We start from the raw sequence: 20,408 nt of genomic DNA on the forward strand, positions 1-20,408 counted from the left end.
CTCCAGCTGAGGTTCAGGAGACAGAAGGTCTGAGGAGATGGGAACCTCCAGCTGTTTATTTGCCAAGATTTAAATTTCTTACTCACACCCTTTTTCCTACCAAAGAATGGCAGCTTAACCAGGTGATAGTCCATGTGATTTTGTTGACATCTGGCTGAGGCATCAGTTTGCCTTTTGTCTTTGGGGAACTGGTTTGTGCCTGCTTTTGCAGAGTTGGAATATGTCTTAATAATCTCATACAGTAGAGCAGGGGTCAGCAACCTCTGACATGCGGCTCGCCAAGGTAAGCACCCTGGTGGGCCGGGTCAGTTTATTTACCTGCCGCATCCACAGGTTCAACCGATCGCAGCTCCCACTGGCCACGGTTCACCGCTCCAGGCCAATGGGGGCTGTGGGAAGCAGCAGCCAGCACATCCCTTGGCCTGCCGCCCCTATTGGCCTGGAGTGGTGAACTGCAGCCAGTGGGAGCCACGATCAGCCAAACCTGCGGACGCGGCAGGTAAACAAACTGGCCAGGCCTGCCAGGGTGCTTATTCTGGTGAGCCACGTGCCAGAGGTTGCCGATCCCTGCAGTAGAGTCTTATAACTTAACATACAATGTTGCCACACATGGTTTACACCAGGACAATAATGATCAGTAAATTATGAATTTTCAAATGACATCTCACATGGCATATTTTGTACAAAATGGATTATAGTTTTGTAAAAAGGTGAACACAGGGATACAGACAGACAGTCACAGCAGGCCTATCCAAATATGCTAAGCAACTTTTTCTGCTCATAACTAAGCATGCAAATTAAATCATTTTGATCTCAAGCTACCACAAAGAAGCAGTGATGCAAAACATTTTCTTGAGGGCAATTGTTCGTATTGTTGTGCTCTCAGAGCTAGGGGTCCACAGTTGTCTATTTTGAGAGGGGCAAAGCTCCAAAGATTTGAGAAATTTTTTTAAAGGGAATTGGTAGTATTCTGCACTATTCTTACACAAGACCACTTGTTAAAGTTTACAACATGAGGAAGAAGAGCCACTTGCCCCAAGGCTGTGAGGCTCAAAATCACCATGCATAAGAGAATGCAAAGAGTGTTGGTGGGAAGGGACTTTCTTCTGAAGGGGACAGAGGCATTCATCTGCTGCCCTGACACCCCCAAAAGGCATGCCGCCTGCGTGGAGCTCACATCTGAGATGTCACGGAAAGGTTGCCATGGAACTATTCACTACAGTATATATTCCCATACTCTGTCCAGGCTGGTTTATTGTCCTGTGGGAGTTATTAAAAGAACATGACTTTGAACAGCATGGGTGGCAGTGTGGAAACACCGGAGTGCAATTTAATACCACAACTTTTAATTTTAAATAGATTATAATCTTACGTTGTGTGTAGTCATCTGATCTTATCAGGCACTATTATAAGCTGCAGTGGAAAGTTGTTGGCAGCAATACTACAGCATAGTGGATATATGATCCATACAACTTGTGAAAAATATTAGTGTTTCACAGTTTAGCACCTAAAGTTCAGAAAATGCCAACAATATGTTCCCCGACATGTACAAGTAGATGAAAATTTAATTTAGGATATATCTTTTCAAGCATGTAAGAAGTTTTATAGTTTGTTTATGACATGACATTGATTTAACCCTAAAAAGCACATAATCTACAGGTGTCATCAAGTGTTAACATGGAACCTGTGAAGAAACTCAAACGCCCCCCCCCCACACACACACTCTAATACTCAAGTTGGAAATCACATCATCTTCTTGCCTCGTCTCATTGCCTTATACAATGTTATGTTTAAACTGGGGAAATTGGAAATTACCTCCAGGTCAAACAATTCCTGAAATCTGCTCATAAATTGGTTGTGTGTGTCCAGCCTGAATCTCATGGCCCAGAGAATAACAGTGTTGTCCTGACACAAGTGATGGAAGGTAAGCAGCAGCTCCTCCAGGAAGGGATGGTAGTACACAACATCAGCAGCCATGATGTAGTCAAACTGACACAAAGACTTGGGAAAGTTCTTCTCTAAATCAACTCCCCAGGAGAGTTCTTTAACCTGGGGCTGATGCTTACATTTCATTTTGGTATTTTTGAGAATATTGTACTGAAGGTTTCCTAGTACTTCAGGCAGATCTGTGGCAGTCACATGTGCACCTATGACAAAAAAACAACCACAGATTAACCTTCGAAGAATTAAGAAGTCATCTGTACACAAAACCTACTGCACAAACAATTGCTTTTCCATCTCTCTCCCATATATATATGTACAATATACCTGTGCGTTTCATTACACTAGAAATGTATATTAGGTTTTCACACCAAAAATATTCATTAAAATATGGTCCTGCTCTGCAAGGTCAAAATGATATCCTGGGGATCCATCTTTATGGGGTCTTTATATCAAATCTGCTTGATATACAAGTCAAAAGATGAGCGGGGGAGGGGTTTCTAACTACAACCCTGTAAAGTCAACGTGGGATCTGAGAATCCCCTGGATTCTTTTCTTCTCATACAGTAATAAAAAAAGACACTGCAAGCTAAATTGTGTCCTTGGTTACAATGCAGTGGTTAGTGATTCCAGTTACTGTTGGTAAAGAACAGGCTGTCAGGAAAGAAGACAGAATGGCCAATGCCGGGACAGCGAGCTGAAGGATACGTTTCTGAAAGAACAGGTTACAAATTTGAAAACAGAAGTGACTTAGGAAACCAGGAAGGGGTTATAATAGTCAGAAGATAAACTGCTCTTGTGAGAGGTTGTGTCTGAATCCAGCCTCTTCTATATGCCTCTGACTTCCTGGTCTAGTAGAAACCCTAGTTCTCACAGCACCTAATTTCTATCCTCTGTTTAATACTGGATGGCAGCCACACCTACTGTACCCTCCCACAAGGCATTCTAAAGTGAAGGCAAGTAATTTTATGGAGATAAAAGCAGAATTGGCTTTCAAGTTGGCTGAAAACCCCAAAGAATTCAGTGTTTCTTCCTCGATTTTCAACAACATTTTAGAGGAACTGAACAACTTACGATATGCTCCAATAGTCATCAATATTCATCTTAATGAAGTTTCCAAACCCAGCAAAGCAACAGCCAGCACTTACCAAGTAAAGTGGCTACTATGGAGACCAGCCCTGTTCCAGCTCCAATTTCAATTACACTTTTATCAACCAGGCTGTATTGTTTAGCATTTGTTTCCAAAAAGTGACATAGAACAAGAGCCTGCCAGGGAAAACACAAGAACATATTGAACAAAACAAAAAAGAAATACCACTCTATGCACACAAAAATCCATAGCTATATGAGCACTGACCTTTCTGAATATGAATTACAAGAAAAATAACTTTTTTAAAGAGTCAAGATTTTATGTAATTTATTTCACATCTATCTAAGCGGAATAAGTCCAACTGCACAGTAATAAGGCACATTTTTATCTTGGCTCTCTCTTGCAATAAAAGATCATCCTTTATCCATTACCTGATGCAGAGATTATATAATTTTCCCTCCAACAGCGCCTTCTGGTGCCTAATTTCTGGAACAGCATTATTTTTCCAATCACAGCCATCTGAATAATACCACCTTGCACTTAAATAGCTCCTTCCATTCCAGATTCTCAAAACACTTCACAAACATCACACATTTTTGTCCAACATCTCCCCACCTCCCTGCATGAGATAAAGAAGTACTGTCACCCCCGTTGTGAGGGGGCATGAGGAGCCTGAAGCACAGATTGCTGAAGTGAATTGCCCAACCTCACAGCACAAGTTTGCAGTAGGGCTGGGAACACCACCCACGTCTCCTGACTCCTGTGCCTCAAATGCACGAAACAATGAGAATAATGGGAGCGTAGTGGTTTAGCAGAATGAAGAGGAGATGTTTCGTCAGGACCAGGTGAACCAGCCCAGAAACGATTGCTGGCAGACTGAGATTTACTTCACCCCCAGCAGAGGGAGGGGAAGCAGTGTTTCTGTGAGTTTTCTGTTGGACCATAAACACCCTTTAACATAACAGTTTTGGGGTATGATTCCCATGTGTGTTGCTGAGACTTTTCAAAAATTATTTCAGTTGTTCTTACATCCTTATTGAAAATGTTCTCTCAAGATCTACATTAGTTTCTGTTTACTATGTTGATCCCTAGTCTATGGGGGGGGGAGAGATCACATTTGTAGAATGCCTTGGACATGCATAAATTAACACAAAACTGATGTATATGTATCCCAAAGAAGCTTCCCTCTCTCCAAGCAGGTTGGAGGAAGCCATTACTAATCATTATTTGTTAAGAGCCTACCTCATGCTTTGGCACTGTACAAGACATACCCCTAAAGACAATCCCTCTCCTGAAGGGACCAAGGCTCGCAATCGCCTTTGAGCTATATAAGCTGTAGAAATATGCCACAATAACCCTGGATATAGATTCACAGATTTGAAGGCCAGAAGGAACGGCTGTGATCATCTAGTGTGGCTTCCAGCAGAAAACAAATCATAGAATGTCACCAGTAATTCCTGACTGAAATCCAGTAACTTCTGGCTGACTTAGAGCATACATTTTAGAAAAGCATCTCATTTTGATTTAAAGACTTCAAGTGACAGAGAATCCACCACATCCCTTGGTAAGCAGCTTTAATAGTTAACTACTGTTAAAAATCTGCCCCTCACTTCTCCTTTCAAGTTGTCTAGCTTCAGCTTCCAGATATTAGCTCTTGTTATTGCTTTGTCTGCCAGGTTAAAGAACTCTTCAGAGTCTTCTCTCCATGTAGGCACTTACAGACTGATCAAGTAGCCGCTTAACCTTCTATATCCCTCCTTACTCTGCTAACTTATACCCACAAAATGGTTGCCAGTAAACCACATAGATCTGGTGCATTCTACATGATATTTCAACTCACTAGTGAAGCAGAAAGCACTACTTCCAATCCTCATCTGAAGACAGGTTTGGGCAGAAATTAAAAACTATTTCCAAGTTCCGGTAAATGTCAGATGACAACTTTTGGTAGAAAATTCCCGGGTACCCATGAAAACCAGATGTAATGGTTGCCAGCTCTTCTGGTTTCCTTGCAAGAGTAATCACTTTTAGGAAGGCCACTTTTTAATGGTCCAGGATAGAACAAAATAGTTCTTTCCCTTGTTTCACTTGTAGCAGGTTCAGAGGGAAACGGGGGGCACTGACCCAAAAGTTGCTGAAAGCACAAAAACTGAAAAATGATAGATATTTCCCTTTATCTAGTCCTTCAACTGAGAGACTAGGGAGCCCTGTGCATCAGCAAGTTCATGATTAATTCTGTGGATGTGTGGACGGCTCCCACTTGCACAGCTCTAACATAAAAGATTTGTGGGTTGCAAAGAAGAGGCAGAGAAAATGCAGAGCATTTCCCTTGGTTTTACAGGAATAAACAACAACAAATATGCAAAACAATTTAAAGGGCTAGAGTTTTTAGGGGGGAAAAACCCAATAATATTGCATAAATATTGTACCGATGGCCAGACTACTGCCCCATAACATTCAGTGGCTTCTGTAATTTTTATCTCATGGCCAGCAAAGTGAAAACATTCCCAGGGTCTGTTAGTTACAACAGCAGGAGAAAAACGCCTTCTCATGATTTCTGCAACTGTCTGTTCATCTTCATTTTTATCTGGAAGTAAAATTATAAAGATCATGTAAGTTATAGAGTGTTGTAACAAAATTGTGACATAGAAGCAGAATTAACTGATCATGAAGCTACCGGTTTACACAGACAGGCAGCTCTCTAACTTCCAATCTGTCTTATGCCGGAGAGTGGAAATGCCTTTTACAATAAATTGTTTGGTATGATATAGTCCTACTTTCTATGGTAATACTACTACTAACAACAACTACAACATAGAAGGAGTCTCCTGGAATATAATTCAAAACTATTTATACAGTTCACATAATGCATCTCTTCTCCTTGTTGCTGATGCAGCTGGGTACAGAAAATATAAAGAAAATAGTTAGAAAAGTGACAATATCTTGTTATTAATTTAAACAACACAATAGGAAGTATTTTCAATTGCTGCTGCTATGCTCTTTACTCACATATAGTTTTATTTGTGTATTTTTCATTTATTATTTCCTATGCCTTTTTATGGATTCTAAGAGTTCTATTCTCTTTGACAATGTACAAAAGGAGTCAAAATACCAACTTGAATCAACGAGGAGTACTTGTGGCACCTTAGAGACTAACAAATTTATTTGAGCATAAAGCTTTCATGGGCTAAAACCCACTTCATATGCTCAAATAAATTTGCTAGTCTCTAAGATGCCACAAGTACTCCTGTTCTTTTTGATGATACAGACTAACCCGGCTACCACTCTGAAACTTTAAGCAATCAGTCACTGAACACGTGAAACAGAAACCTTAGCAACACACATTATGACAGCTAGAAGAAGAAAGCACTGCCGCTGGCAGGTAAGCATATCCATGCAGCCCACCGTACCCTTGTACATAGATTCTTTCCAGTTGGTTAGATCACCCAAATGTCTTCCTTGTTGCTGTGTGAAGAACATTTAGGACAGCTAATACAATCGCAGACTACACTGCCATTTTTGTTTAGTAGAACAGAAAATTAACCTCAGTTATGTCATCATCACACACTCTGCTGCAGTGAAGTTATGATGCAATAGCATGTTTTAATTACACCTCTACCTCAATATAACGCTGTCCTTGGGAGCCAAAAAAATCTTATTGCGTTATAGGTGAAACCGTGTTATATTGAACTTGCTTTGATCCACTGGAGTACGCAGCCCCGCCCCCGCCCCAGAGCACTGCTTTACCGTGTTATATCCAAATCTGTGTTATATCAGGTGGCGTTATACCGAGGTAGTGGGGTGTGTGTGTGTGTGTGTGTGTGTGTGTATATATATATATCCAGATTTTTTTATATATATATTATATACACATATACATACATACATACACACACACACACACACACATATATATACACATACACACACAATTTAATAGATATACTGTATGTATATACATACTGTTACATAACTTGCATTATAATCACAATATCATACACAATTGATTTAAATATAACCACCATAAAAGGCACAGGCGTTAGCAACATTTTCTACACTAAACTATGGACACAGGTTTCAAAATGGGCTCTTCTGGTAAATATTCTTGAAGATTGGAGCTTCTTGGTTAATTAATGAAGGGCTAGTTATATAACAGTGTAACAATTATTAAACCTTGCACAGGGAGGCAGAGCTCTTTTCAATCATTCTAATGTCAATTTAGGTGATTTATTAGCTCAAAATCTGGAGTAAAAAAGGGGTTGAGTTTCCTTCTGGAGAAGAAGGTACCGGGGCAGAGACAGAGAAGTCCTGCAGAAAAAAAAATTATAGAGAGAGAGAGAGAGAGAAACAGTCGAGTTCAAAAGGAAACTTGTGCTAAAGTTTATTGTTTAAGTTAACAATAAAGGCAATCCCTGGAAAGGGGCAAATTAGACCTATGTTGAGTCTGCATACTTAGTATTCCTACCACTTCTAAACAATTTGTTTAAAAGTAGATGCACTCTGGCAACTGTCCAATCTGCACTAAACCCCACACCCTTTAAACAATAATAGTAGATTGTTTAAATCAGGAAGCAGTAGCCTTAAAATTGAGTAGAGTACATCCCTCAATTACTAACACATATTAGATATACTGTAATACTGGAGTGGACAAACTATGACCCACGGGTCAGATCCGGCCCATCAGACCTTTTGATCTGTCCCTTAGCTCCCACCAGGGAGCGAGGTTGGGGGCTTGCCCCATTCCGTGTGGCTCCCAGGAAGCAGCCAGCATGACCCCCCCACCCCGGCTCTGACGTAGTACGCAGAGGTGTGGCCAGGCAGCTCTGCGCACTGCCCCTTCCGCAGGCACCACCCCCAGAGCTCCCATTGGCCATGGTTCCCGCCCAATGGGAGCTGCACAGGTGGCACCTGCAGACAGGGCAGCACACAGAGCTGCCTGGCCAGGCCTCCACTTAGGAGCTGGACGGGGGACATGCTTCCAGGAGCTGCTTGCGGTAAGCACAGCCCAGAGCCTGCACCCCCTAATTACCAGATAATTTGCTGCAAGGCCTGGTCAAGATGTCTGTTGTATTGGAGTAGTGAAGGAGTTGGTGCAGGAATCAGGTGCCCACTCCAGTTTTGCTTGCAATCAATGAATTCTCCCCAATAAGTAGTTAATACTTTGCACTTATAGACTACCTTTATCCAGATCATAAAGTGCTTTATGAACATTAATTAAAATTCATATCCTTTTGTGAGTTAGACACGGACACATCACCTACTACTGAAAAGCAGCAATTTTTGGGAAGGAACGTGGCATCATTCAGCAGCACATAAAGTGGAGGAAAAGAAGTGATGAGAATTAAATTGAAACTGCAGGAGGAATGTTAATAAGCAAAAGTTAAGTATCCAAGTTGGAACGTGATCAAGACAATGGGATTAAATGTCCCTCCTATACAGGATCTGTAATGATTATCAGCAATCAGATAGCAGTTTTATGTCATCCATGAGACACATATACAGCAGCCAAGCATTCTCCGTATACTCTGCTAATAGACTGGTACCGCACTGATTCAGATGCAAGAGGGCCACCTACTGAGTCACCAACATCACTTCCTCAGGAAAAAGTCCATAACCCCTTCCAAGTATTGACCTGACCTAACCTTACTTAACTTTCGATGTCTGATGTGGCAGACAGTAATCTTATTTATCCTGAAGCCATATCATCTCGTGCTGTGACCTTAACTCTCTCAGCTGAATAGACCTTTTCCAGCTGACGTGAATACAGAAACCCAAGACTTCCAATTTGCAATGTAGGATGTGACCTGACAAGGTTCAGTGCTGCAACAACATACTCAACCTGCTACAGAAGCTACATACTCTCTCACCCACAGAGTTAATTTAAGCCCTGTACTTGCAAATCTCACGTATCAGTCCGTGCAGCTCTTGAACTGCAAGCAGTTCCTCCAAGCATTACAATCTTAGGTCTTCTTAAGTTTGTAAAGCATGGCATGAATACTTAGACAAACTGGTTTGTATGGCATCCTGGTGACATGGCCATTTTCTCTGGGGCAAGTGCTATTTCAAATGAAAATATACAAGTATATAGACACTCGAGGCTCTCCATAGAACCACAGTTTCTAAGGTTATATTTAGAGATGAGCCAATTCAACACACGGATTGAACTTTGAATATCAGAGCCCATGTTGAGCCCTAAACAATACCACAAAAGCCCTATGATAGATGGGCCTAAATTTTCAAAAGCAACTAGCAACTTTGGGTGCCCAATTTGAGCTATTTTAAATGGGCCTGATGTTCAGAAAGTGCTGAGACTCCATCCTCTGAAAAATCAGGCCCCTTCCTTTCAAGTATCTCAAACTGTCCTAAAAATGGAGGATCCGTAAGTCACAATTCAGGTGAAGATAATACCTTTATTTAGTTGTATTTAAGTATTACTTCATAATAAACTTGCTCCATTTTATATTCTAAGCATGTTAATGTCTTTTGTGGTTCTCTCGGACTCAATTTGATGGCAATGTTGCCCTCAAACTACTGAAGGATGAATGCTACTGATATATGCTATAGCAGTGCTGCAGCAACAATTTAGAAAGTTCAGGCAGAGATGGGATTTTCATTCCAAGTTACTATTTTCTTTTCATAAACTTATTTTGGGAGCTGAAATTTATCATGTTGAGATGCAGCCAAGCAGCAATGTGCACATGTGGAAAGTTTCTTATAAATTCATATGTCCATTTTTGAGTTATCACAGTGGGAAAGAGTATTTTTCAGCAGTCATGAAATTTGGGTTTGGATAACTCAAAAGCAGGGTTCCTTAAAAATTTCCAACTTTGCATATGCGGAGACCTAAGTGTGGGGAATGTTTTTTTGTTTTGGCTTGTCTGAAGAATTTTGGTTTGAAATAACATTTAGAAGGTTTGAAATTAATGGATTGCATTAGCAAAGTATTGTTTTATGACAATAATGCTTTCATCTTCAAGCAATTGTGTAATTTACTCTTTATTTTCACTTCCAATAATAGTATCAGAGGGGTAGCCGTGTTAGTCTGGATCTGTAAAAGCAGCACGAAAGCTCATGCTCCAAAACTTCTGTTAGTCTATAAGGTGCCACAGGACTCTTTGCTTCTTTTACTTCCAATAATAGTTACTCTCCCAATTCTAAAAGGTGTGGGAGGGGAGCACAAGGAAGCATTTAGTAACACTCAGGGGTAAACCTCAAAAGATATTGTTCATTTTGAATACAAATTTTTCAGATGTTATTTATAGACCAAAGAGATTCAAATTATCAGAAGGTCTCTATTTCCATCCAGATTAGGGCCCAATCCTGAGAGGAGTGGAGTACCCACAAGTCCCATTGAGCTATTAGCACCTTTCAGGATAAGAGGTGTGATCTTGCAACCCTTACTCTTGTGAAAAGTCCCACAGAAGCCAATGACCACTAAGGGACTCCTTAGACATGCAAAGGCTGCAAGACTGGGGCCCAGAGTCCCACCATCTTTGTGCCTGTTTCACTTTATCTGCTTGTCCTTACCTAGTTCTATGGGTCCTTGAGAAACAAAAAGGAGGGAATCCTCAATTATTCATGCCCTTGTCACCTCTCAGCTGGACTGCAGCAATGCAATACATCTGGGCATGAAGCCTTCAGTACTTAGGAAACTCCAACTGATCCAGAATGCCACAGCTCATCTCTTCAGAAACACAGGCTACCATGAACTCTTCAGACCTGTCCTCAGCTCTTTACACCAACACACAGTAGAATACTGAATCAAGTTCAAGGTCTCAGTCCTTATCTTCAAGGTGCTCCACAGTCTGGGGCCAAGGTATCTAAAAATGACTAACGCTCCACGGTGAAGACCATAGTCTACAACTTCACTCCTCAGGTACAACAGAACTCTCTACCATAAATGGAAAGTTCACCCATGCAGGAGACAGAACTTCCTGAAGGGCTGGTCCAAGCCTGTGGAACATATTAGGATCATCACAAACCTCATCACCTGCTCTAAGTGCAAGGCACATTTCTTTGACTTGCCTTCTCTAACAAGCACATAACGTGTGTGTGTGTGTGTGTGTGTGTACACACACACACACACACACACACACACACACACACATACATTACACACAAAAAGATACATTAAGAGAATATGCTGCAGACTGAATGAGGCAGAGGTCCTGTCAAAAAACCAGTAAGTGTTCATGTAATTAACGACTATCATAATGCATGTGCACAAGGGGCCCAAATCAGGATTCCACAGGCAACCTTAATTGTGGCATTTCCTGACTTTTGTGTACTTGACTTGAAAACCTTAATGTTTTTAACATATTTTTGTGTGTAATTTCCCAGGTTTTTTAAAAAAGCAAACAAAAAAAATCATCACACAGCATCATATTGACACCCACATAGATCATTGGCAACATTGGAACTTTTAGATCCAACTTCATAGACCTCTGCCACTTGAGCTAACAGAAGTAACTGATACCAGTAGCGGGTTGTTATCCCCCATGTGGGCCAGCACTAGAAGGAGGATGAGGGAGCAGCAGGGGAAGGCTTAGACTCTGGGATTTTTGGTTCCATTCCAGGCTCTTGAGGGGGAGCGTACTTTAGTGGCCAGAGTCATTTGCTCATTTCCCTCAAGCTTGACTCCTTCCATCTCTGTCCACCAGTCCTCTCTCTACTTCAACACTGGCTCCTCATCCCATCCCATTCTCTTTGCCTAGTCGGTCGCAGACTCCACTCCTCAGGTTTCTGATCCCAGCCCCGGAAATTCCTAGTCTCATCATTCCAGACTCCCCATCCATCAGCCCCACCTATAATTTTAAAAAATTCCAAAACAAACACTCCACTGCACATACCCCTCTCCAGGGAGAAGATGATAGAAATAATGTGACAGATGATAGTTACGCTGCTTAATGCACTTCTGGAAGGTGCTCAGATGATATTACTGGGATGAACGTAGTACAAGAAGCTAGATAGAACAGAACATTAACCATGCCCTTGACAGATTTGAAAGAGCCCCCAGGAAGAGCCTTGCAGATTACTTAAATATAGCAACTGTTAGATGACCTAGCAGTGATTATCAGAGGGTGTAGAACACTAAATCCTTCCACTCCGCTTAACACATACTGAGAGTAAAGTGCTACTTTCCAAGAATATGAAACAAAATGTTTTTCCAGAGAATAAGTTTACCTAGAGACTATTTGACTAATGTTCTTTGGCTGTATCTTTTATAGGGCTTGCAGTTAAGCCAGTACTATTGCTATTAATACCTGCAAAGGGGGAGAGGGAGAGTGTGTCTGGAAATATAGAATCAAATGCATCTGTGTTAATTTTGAAGACAAGACACTGAAATACAGTAACTGCAGTGCATTTATTTCTATGACTTTTTTATTTGCCACGAAAATCAATTTGGTACCCTATGTCAATGTAATATAATGCTTGAAACTTTATACATGTAGAAATTTAAAGACATGACTCCCGTAGCAGCTATAACCCTTACACAGATGGCATCTAGTGAGATAGACTGTCCCTAGCCCTGATCTGGTGCACAGAGCAGGGGAATAATCCCCTCCCCTTGTATCCTGGCACAGAAATCAGACAGTTTCGATCCCTCCTGCCCTGCTGCTGATGGACCAGAAGCTAGCACCCCAAGCAGCATAAGAAAGAGCACAGTAATCTGGTCCCCAACTGGTAGTTAATTATACTTTGCATTTTCAAAGCACATTTTAAGCAAAGGCTCTCCAGGTGTTTTATATCAGATATAAATCAATTAAAACTACTCATACCACCTTAATGCAGTAAGGCAAGAAACACCTCTCTCACAACTGAAACAAAGCCATCTCTGGGGAGGAACAAATGACAACAGCATAGGAAGAGGAGTGAACACCTCCACAGCAGATGGACACTCCAAAGGAAGTGTAGGTAGGCAAAACAGAACCCAGTGCTGGAATTCAGAGGGAGCCACAGCCCTGCCCCTTCCTGTACATTTGTCAGAGGAGTTGAGCCAGCCACAGGAGGAGCACACACCTTTTGAAAGGATGCAACGATCCATATCCTACTTCTATGGGCTTCCTGGGGCATATCAGGCATGTGGCCTCCAGAAGCTGGTCTGGCACAGACCTGAACCTTTTACACAATACAGTCTACAGCAAGTTAAGTTATTAAAAGGTAGATTATAGAGAAGTATTTTTTATTAAACACACTGAGACAGATGTTGTAGGATATCAGAACTTTGCAATTCTATGCTTTTGTACATGCAAAAACCACCATCAGAATGCTACATTCCTCCTTCCCCCCCGTCCCCCGTCATATAAATGAACATCCAAATTTAGAAAAGAACAAAAATCTTAATCATTTCATGAGTCAACTCCATAATAAAAAAACAGTATATTTTACCCAAGTGAATGAATGTACTTTAATGCAATCAGTCCTGATTAAATCTGAAGAAATTTGTTAGGAAATGCCTGACACCTGCTTACTTTTCTGAATTAATTGCTATTACACCAAGTTCTACACAGCACTTGCTCTCTTTTCATTTGTTATGCTGAACTTTTTGTAAGTGTAGCCCCCTAATGTATTATTATTTGTATCACAAACATCTATGGAGCCCAGGCAAGATTGAGATGCCTCTGTGTTAGGCACTGTACAAACAGAGGGAGAGACAGTCCCTGCCCCAAAGAGCTTACTGTCTAAACTGACAACACAGACTCAGGGTTGGGAGGAAGGGATAGAACATCTATGGGCTTCTCTTCCCTGCAGAGTTAACTTGAGTCTTGCTCCTAACTTGAGTCCCATCCATACTTTACAGGAGCATGGTGGCCCTTTTAACTTCAATTAGCCAGCCAGTCAGGGACATAGGCTACAACATGAGTTGATACAACTCATCAGCTTCTAATGCAACGACTCTGCATAGCTCGAGCGGTATGTCATAGTGTGACCCCTCATTCGAGGTAGGCTAACCCAAAAGGAATTAATTCGATTGTAGATGACTTCAGTCAAGATTGCAGTGAAGACAAGTCCTAAGTAGAGCAAACAATGCAATAATTTGAAAACATTTTTGTACCATTAATTTTGTTTTTTAATATTTTGGAGTCGGGTTTTGTTTGGAGAGGATTAGCTGAAAAGAGAAATAAGGAAGTAGAGGGGATACCAAGGGAATGGAGCAGGAAAAGAAGGGAAGGCAGATGGAGAGAGGCTGTAGTAAAGAGATTATTAGAGGCAGGACTGACAGCACTCTCTAGTATTAAGGCTTGCTTGACACTTCCCATTACAAGATCCTATTTTAAGTTGCTTATAGCTTTGCCAAACTTTACATTTGGGCTGAAGTTTTCCATGCTGGATGCCTGCCACATGTTCACTTTTTTGGAAAATTTCAGCCAACACGGTTCAGCCATTTCTGAGAACAAACCTAGGGAAAAATATATTTTTCAATATTAAAAACCATCTGGCAACCTTTTCTTTGGAAATCTCTACAACCTCCAGGTTTGAAACAGAGACTTGACATTTGGCAGGGGAGGGACCTTCATGACAGGGATGGCTTTGTTACTGTCCCTGTAAAAATCCACCCAAATTTGGCAATGATCTACGCCTTTGAAAACTTGCAGCATGTGTATGTTCAGTAGACACTCACTACAGCTCAAAAGCTAAAGTTTCTGCAGATTCTGTCCTCACTGAGCATGCTCAAGCCTCTCAACTCCTAGGGCATGCACCATTCCCGCAGAGTGATTGAACATGCTCCAGCTCAGGGCTACAGGGGCAAAACCCAACATTCCTTGTAATGGCAGCAACTGGTTGCTCCAAGTTGGGGAACAGAGTGGGGTGCCTGTCTTCTCTGTGCTCTCATTGACCCCCCCTGCTGGCACCCATTCAGTATGGATGAAGAAGCCATCTCATTCAAAAGCAGAGGGGACAAAAGATGGACTGAAGACACTGTGGGGAAGAGATGGGGGAGCAGATTGGCACAAGGAACATGGGGGCAGAGACTGGTATTGGTAGCTGGTAAGGGCAGAGATTGCATCTGGGTGGGCAAGGAGACTAGGTCCAGGAGCCAGGAAGGGAAATGGGGAAGAGACATGGAACCAATAGGTGGGGGAAAAGCTGAAACTGAATGAGGAGTCGGGGAGAGTAATTGGGGCTGGTAGGGCAAGGAGACTGGGAACCAGTAGGGCAATGGATCTGACAAGTAGTTGGAATATGGGGGAGAACTCGGACTGGCTGGACAAAGGGACTGGGACAAGGATTCAGGGAAACAAGGACTGTGGAGAACGTATGATTTTTGTTAATGTTATTAATGTATGTGACTCAGTTTACCCATTTACATTGTATTGCTACCCACTGGGTGTGAAGGGGACTGAGATGGACTACAGGAGACCATGGAAATGTAGACCAGTTGCTCCTGCCACTGTAAACAAAGACTTAAGCTTGACTTTTCCATGCTAATCTAAGATTGTATGTCAGCAGACTAACAGATGCTGGCTTGTTTCGAAAATGCTGCCCTGCACTGATGCAAATACTTACCGGTTACATTGCTCCCTGAATGAATACAGCTTCTACCAGGAGTCTTAACTCATTTTGACTTGCTGTAGAGCACATGGCAAGTACAGAGGTACCATACTCCACAGGTTCAGTCTCAGAGTTGTGAGACTTCATGTTTTGCCCTTGTAAAAAGTTGTGCCTGAGGCCTGAAAAATAATAGAGGTAGGCCCACAGAGTCTGTATAAAGGCTGGGGCATTAAACCACCCTGTACATCTATGACAAAAGACATGGATCCGATGAGGAGCCTGGAGAAAGACTAAGACTGGGAGTCAGTAGGAACAGGAAAAATGGAGTGTGTGGAGTGACTGAAGGCTGGGGACAGAGACAGACAGATTGGGGATTTGGGAAAGGAACTAGGACTGGCTGGGAAAGGAGACTAGGTCTGGGAGCCAACAGGGAGTGGAGACAGTCAGTGGATGGGAGGGAACTGAGGTCAGATGAGAAGCCAAGGGGTGATGGTGTGGCAATGCAAGGAAAGGGCTGAGGCCGAAAGGGTCATACTTGAGGGCAACAGGTAGAAGAGTGTGGCCAGTAGAGCACACTTCCCTTCAGAGCCTGGAATGGAACCCGAGATTCCTGAGTTTTACCATCCCTCTTCTGTCAGCAAATATCAGTGGCAGAGGCCCGAGTGAATCTAAAGGATCCAAACCAGATGGTTACCCATGTGAGCATAAATATGATGCCACATGATAGAAGTTTTTTTTTCAGTTGGCTTGTTTAAAAATCTAGGAAATTACACACACACAAAGCGCGATGTTAAAGGATTATTAAGGTTGCAAGGTCAAGCACTCAAATATTAGAAAACACCAATATTAAGGCTGCCTGTATAACCTTAATTCATTGTATGCATTACAATACAGTCTTTTTAAATCACACAATTACATGCTATTTTTCCACTCTGCTCTATAGGTGGAGAAGGGCTGTGAAGTGAAGGAAGAAGATGTCTGTATGACCCATGCTTCACTTGTTGCAGAAGATGGAAGGTGTGTAGTGTATCAGGCAGGGGATTACAGGAAAAGAGAAAATAGTCTCTTGGTTAAGGCAATTGAATGCCACCCTGGAGAACTGGATTCTCTCTCTACCTCTGCCAGAGTTCCAATGTCATGCTGGGCAACTCATTTAAATCAAACTTTTCATGGATGGTTACTAATTGTTGTTAGCCTGGAATAGAATTTGGGGTTTGACTTTTGATACTCCGATATCCTTACTAATATGTGTGAACAAAGAACAGACACTGTATGTTACATCTGCCCACAAGCAGATGGGGTGAAAAGAGATAAGAGATGGAGTCAAAAGTGTTACAGGGCATGGTGGGAGTGTAATACATGGTGGGTATGAGCATACACCGGAAGGCTGCCTGGCTCTTCTCTCAAGCAACCAGTTAGGAGTGGAGGCATAAGATACACTAAAATCCAAAAAAAGGCCTGGTCACGTCCAGAGCACAACCTCACTTCTTACCCCACCCATGGGATACAAAAGAGGTGGGACAAAGACCCCACACTCACGACCCTCCAAAATGGAACATGACCGTAAGTTGTAAGGGGTGGGACTAGGCGTGTGCACTGCAAGTATATTTGGGCCTGCTAAGGAGGAGGTGGGAATGGGGAACAGGGACACAGGCAAAAGTTCTGCGGCGTCAGTGCTAGGAAGGGAGACGTGGGGTAACGGCTCTGCAGCGTCGGAGCTGGGAACGGAACACTGGGAAACAGACTCGGCTGGTGTGTAGAGCTATGGATATGCTTGCTTGAAACTAACCCCCAATAAACATCGCATTGCCTGCACTCCAGACTTCTGGTCTTCTGTGTGACAAGAATCGGGAAGGGGGTGAAGGGAAAAATCCCTCTAACAATTGTGTGTTTCTCTTTTTCTGGTTACCCAACTTGAGACCATGGGGTTTGATTTACAGAAGTGCTGAAAACTCACAGCAGCAACAAATGTCTATGGGCACTGAGATTTATATGTTCAGAGTGCTATATAATGGTAAGTACTGTGAAAAATCAGGTCCTAAATATCTCAAACTGGGCACCCAAAATTAGTGGATACTTTTGACCTCAAATCTCCCTGTGCCTCAATTTCTCTTGAGTAAAATGGGGATACCACCATTCCCTGATGATCTCACGGGACAATGTGGGGGTGTGTATTGTGAAAATAAATGTGTTAGTGTTTGTGAAGCATGCAGATACTGTAGCAATTAATACAATTGAAAAAGCACAAGGACATTAATAATTGTCTTTAGCGAAGGGTTTGAATATTGTGCAATAAAAAAGGCAGGAGATCACACACTGAACAGTGAGGAGAAAGCAAATACTGAATAACTGCTCGTTAAGTGCACACCGTCCAGTCACCATGCCAAACTTTGTCTTAGCTATAAATTAACATTTTGAAATCTCCCTTCACAGCCAGTACTCAAAAGCTTTGATCTGTTTAAAACCTAAAATCCGAGATTAACCTTCATGTTTAAGGGTCTTTTAAAAAAAAAAAATCACAGGTCTGCAACCACAAGCTTTGTGGGAGCAAAGCCTGATCCTGCTACTAGTTTTATGTGAAGATCTCTCAGGATTAAGTTGGAGGCGGTCCAGATTGAAATGGAGCTTGTAAGTAATTCATTTTGGCTTATTGACATCCCACAGAGAAACTCTACGTTAATATCCTGATCTATGGCAACAGCTTCATTCACTGGAACCAGCCAGAGGCACTGCTCTGAACTCTGGTAGAAAGCTGCCAAGGTTTGTGTGAGCTGGCATGGCATAACATTACCAATTTCCACTACAACACTGCAACAACACTATTGCATTTTTATGTAAATGTTAACAAAGTTCCTTAAGTGAAATGAATGTGAAAATACCTCATGGATAAAACACTTTCCTCCTACTTAATAACCTTCTCAAGCATAACAGGAAAATGAAGCAGATAAAAAAAAAAATTACCTTCCTTGTATTCTGGTTTCCTTGTTAATTCAGCAGATATCAGATGATTACATTGTGGTGGTATCATGTCCATTTCATGTGATACAATACTGGACAGAAAATATACTTATTAAAATATCAAACGGAATATTATTTATTTAAATATGTACACTGTGTGTGTGAGAGAGAGAGAATTTTGTGCATAAAAAGGTACTGGAAACCAAAATTCTGCTTAGGAAAAATGGATGAGCCAAACAATGAGGAATACACAATTAAGATTTGCAGGGAAAATAAAAAGGTGGATTTAAAAAATGAGTTGCTATTACCTAAAAACGGTAAGATGGGGTTTTAAAATCATCATCGGGCAGGCAGTACTAGACAAAGTAGGGACCAGTAATAAAATGACACAAATGACTGCGATGACTCAATTAATGACTCAAATGAATAACATACTGAACTTGTTTCAAATTTTTAAACAAAAAAAATAAAATAAAAAAATTTAGGGATGAAAAATAAGAAAGAAAGGAAGCGCGTGCAAAAATTATTATTAAACAAATAAAAGAATACTTGGACAACCTGGATATATACAAACTTGCTTACCTAGGCAACATGGCCACCTGGGCAATTAAGAACATTAGCTAATGAATTTATTGAACTATGGAAATTATTTTTGAAAAATCGTAAGAACTGGGGAGATACTGGCAGGCTGTAGACAAGAAAATATTGTACTGATTTTCAAAAAAGTAAAGAAGAGAGTGCTCCTGGCAATTACAATCCTACAAATAACTTCTATCACTAGTAAAATAATGGAATGTCAAGAAAAAAAATTCACTAAATATCTAACAGTATGGAACCATGGAACAAAGAATAAATTTTCTCAAGCAAATCTGATTTTTTTATTCTCAAAGAAAAAATAGATGAAGGGAATGCAGTTGATGGAAATTTGGGGTTTTACTGAAGGATTTAATACTATTTTATTAAATCTTACTTGAAAATTAATTCAAATAGTCTTGGATAGGAATATGGCTGAAAGACCATAAAAAGGTGATGAGAAATGTATGGCAAAGGAGAAAACTATCCAGCATAGTATCGAAAAGATTGCCATAATATCTGGCCTTGCTTAACTTCATTAATTATCTGGAAGGAGGTATAAACCGTATATTAATGAAATTCATACATGATAAGCAGGAAGCAGGAATTGCAAATGCCATTCAGAACAGAGAAATAATACAAAGATCTAGAAAGATTAGAAACATAAGAAAACAACAAAATGAGATTCAACTTGGAAAAATTCAAGCAAACGCTTAACTGAAAAAAATGCCCCCCTCGCCGCCCCCTCCCCCCCCACACACACCGAAAAGAACTCAAAACGCATATACTCAATGGAAAGTTGTAATGCCCAAAGAGTTTGGAGTGACAGGGAACAAAAAATTATAGAAAAGTTTGCAATAAAGGCAATGCAATTTTGGGCTGGATATACAGAAGCATCCCTGCAAGGAATGAGGTTAATAGTCCCCCTGTGTATGGATTTGGTGCAACTGACCTAAGTATTGTGTTCAGTCCTTGACACTTCATTATCAGATGAATATTGATAAATTGGGAGTTCAGAGAAGAGTAATGCAAAAATTATCAGGGGCAGCAAGATTTATGAATAATAGATTAGGAGAACTACAAATGGTTGGAGTGGCTAAAGAATGGTTGTGAGTAATACTTTATACATATTTTAATACCAAAGAGGGAGAGGATTAAGTGAGAGGATTTATAAACAGTAGTAAGGAAATAAAATTATGAAAGTGAAAATATAGGCTGAATATCAGGGACAACTTCCTGACAGTAAAATCTATTGGACTGTGGAAGAATTTCCTCAGGGGAGAGGTGGATACCCTTTTCCTTGGGATATTTAGAATTAGACTAGAAATCATGTAAAGTAAAAAAACATTCCTGC

At 41.1% G+C, this 20,408-nt stretch overlaps 1 protein-coding gene across 1 annotated transcript; it reads right to left on the reverse strand.

Annotated features, from left to right (window-relative positions):
- Positions 1–1,677: 1,677 nt before the first annotated feature.
- LOC123361713 (protein-lysine methyltransferase METTL21E-like) lies at positions 1,678–18,557 on the reverse strand. Its single transcript, XM_045001835.1, has 4 exons — positions 18,485–18,557; positions 5,458–5,615; positions 3,090–3,207; positions 1,678–2,147 (listed from the first exon to the last, which is right to left on the reverse strand). The coding sequence occupies exons 1-4, from the start codon at positions 18,555–18,557 to the stop codon at positions 1,744–1,746; spliced, it is 753 nt and encodes a 250-aa protein (XP_044857770.1). The 3' UTR covers positions 1,678–1,743.
- Positions 18,558–20,408: the final 1,851 nt, after the last annotated feature.

The sequence above is a fragment of the Mauremys mutica genome, chromosome 1 (assembly GCF_020497125.1).
Source record: "Mauremys mutica isolate MM-2020 ecotype Southern chromosome 1, ASM2049712v1, whole genome shotgun sequence".
Classification (NCBI taxonomy): domain Eukaryota; kingdom Metazoa; phylum Chordata; order Testudines; family Geoemydidae; genus Mauremys; species Mauremys mutica.

Bases quoted from the DNA above. Each gene is read 5' to 3' on its own strand.
- LOC123361713 (XM_045001835.1), bottom strand. From the start codon at position 18,557: ATGGACATGATACCACCACAATGTAATCATCTGATATCTGCTGAATTA. The intron at 3,208-5,457 runs GTACAATATTTA...TTTCCCTGGCAG, and splicing joins GGGCAGTAGTCTGGCCATCG to GCTCTTGTTCTATGTCACTT. The intron at 2,148-3,089 runs GTAAGTGCTGGC...TTTTTGTCATAG, and splicing joins CATAGTAGCCACTTTACTTG to GTGCACATGTGACTGCCACA.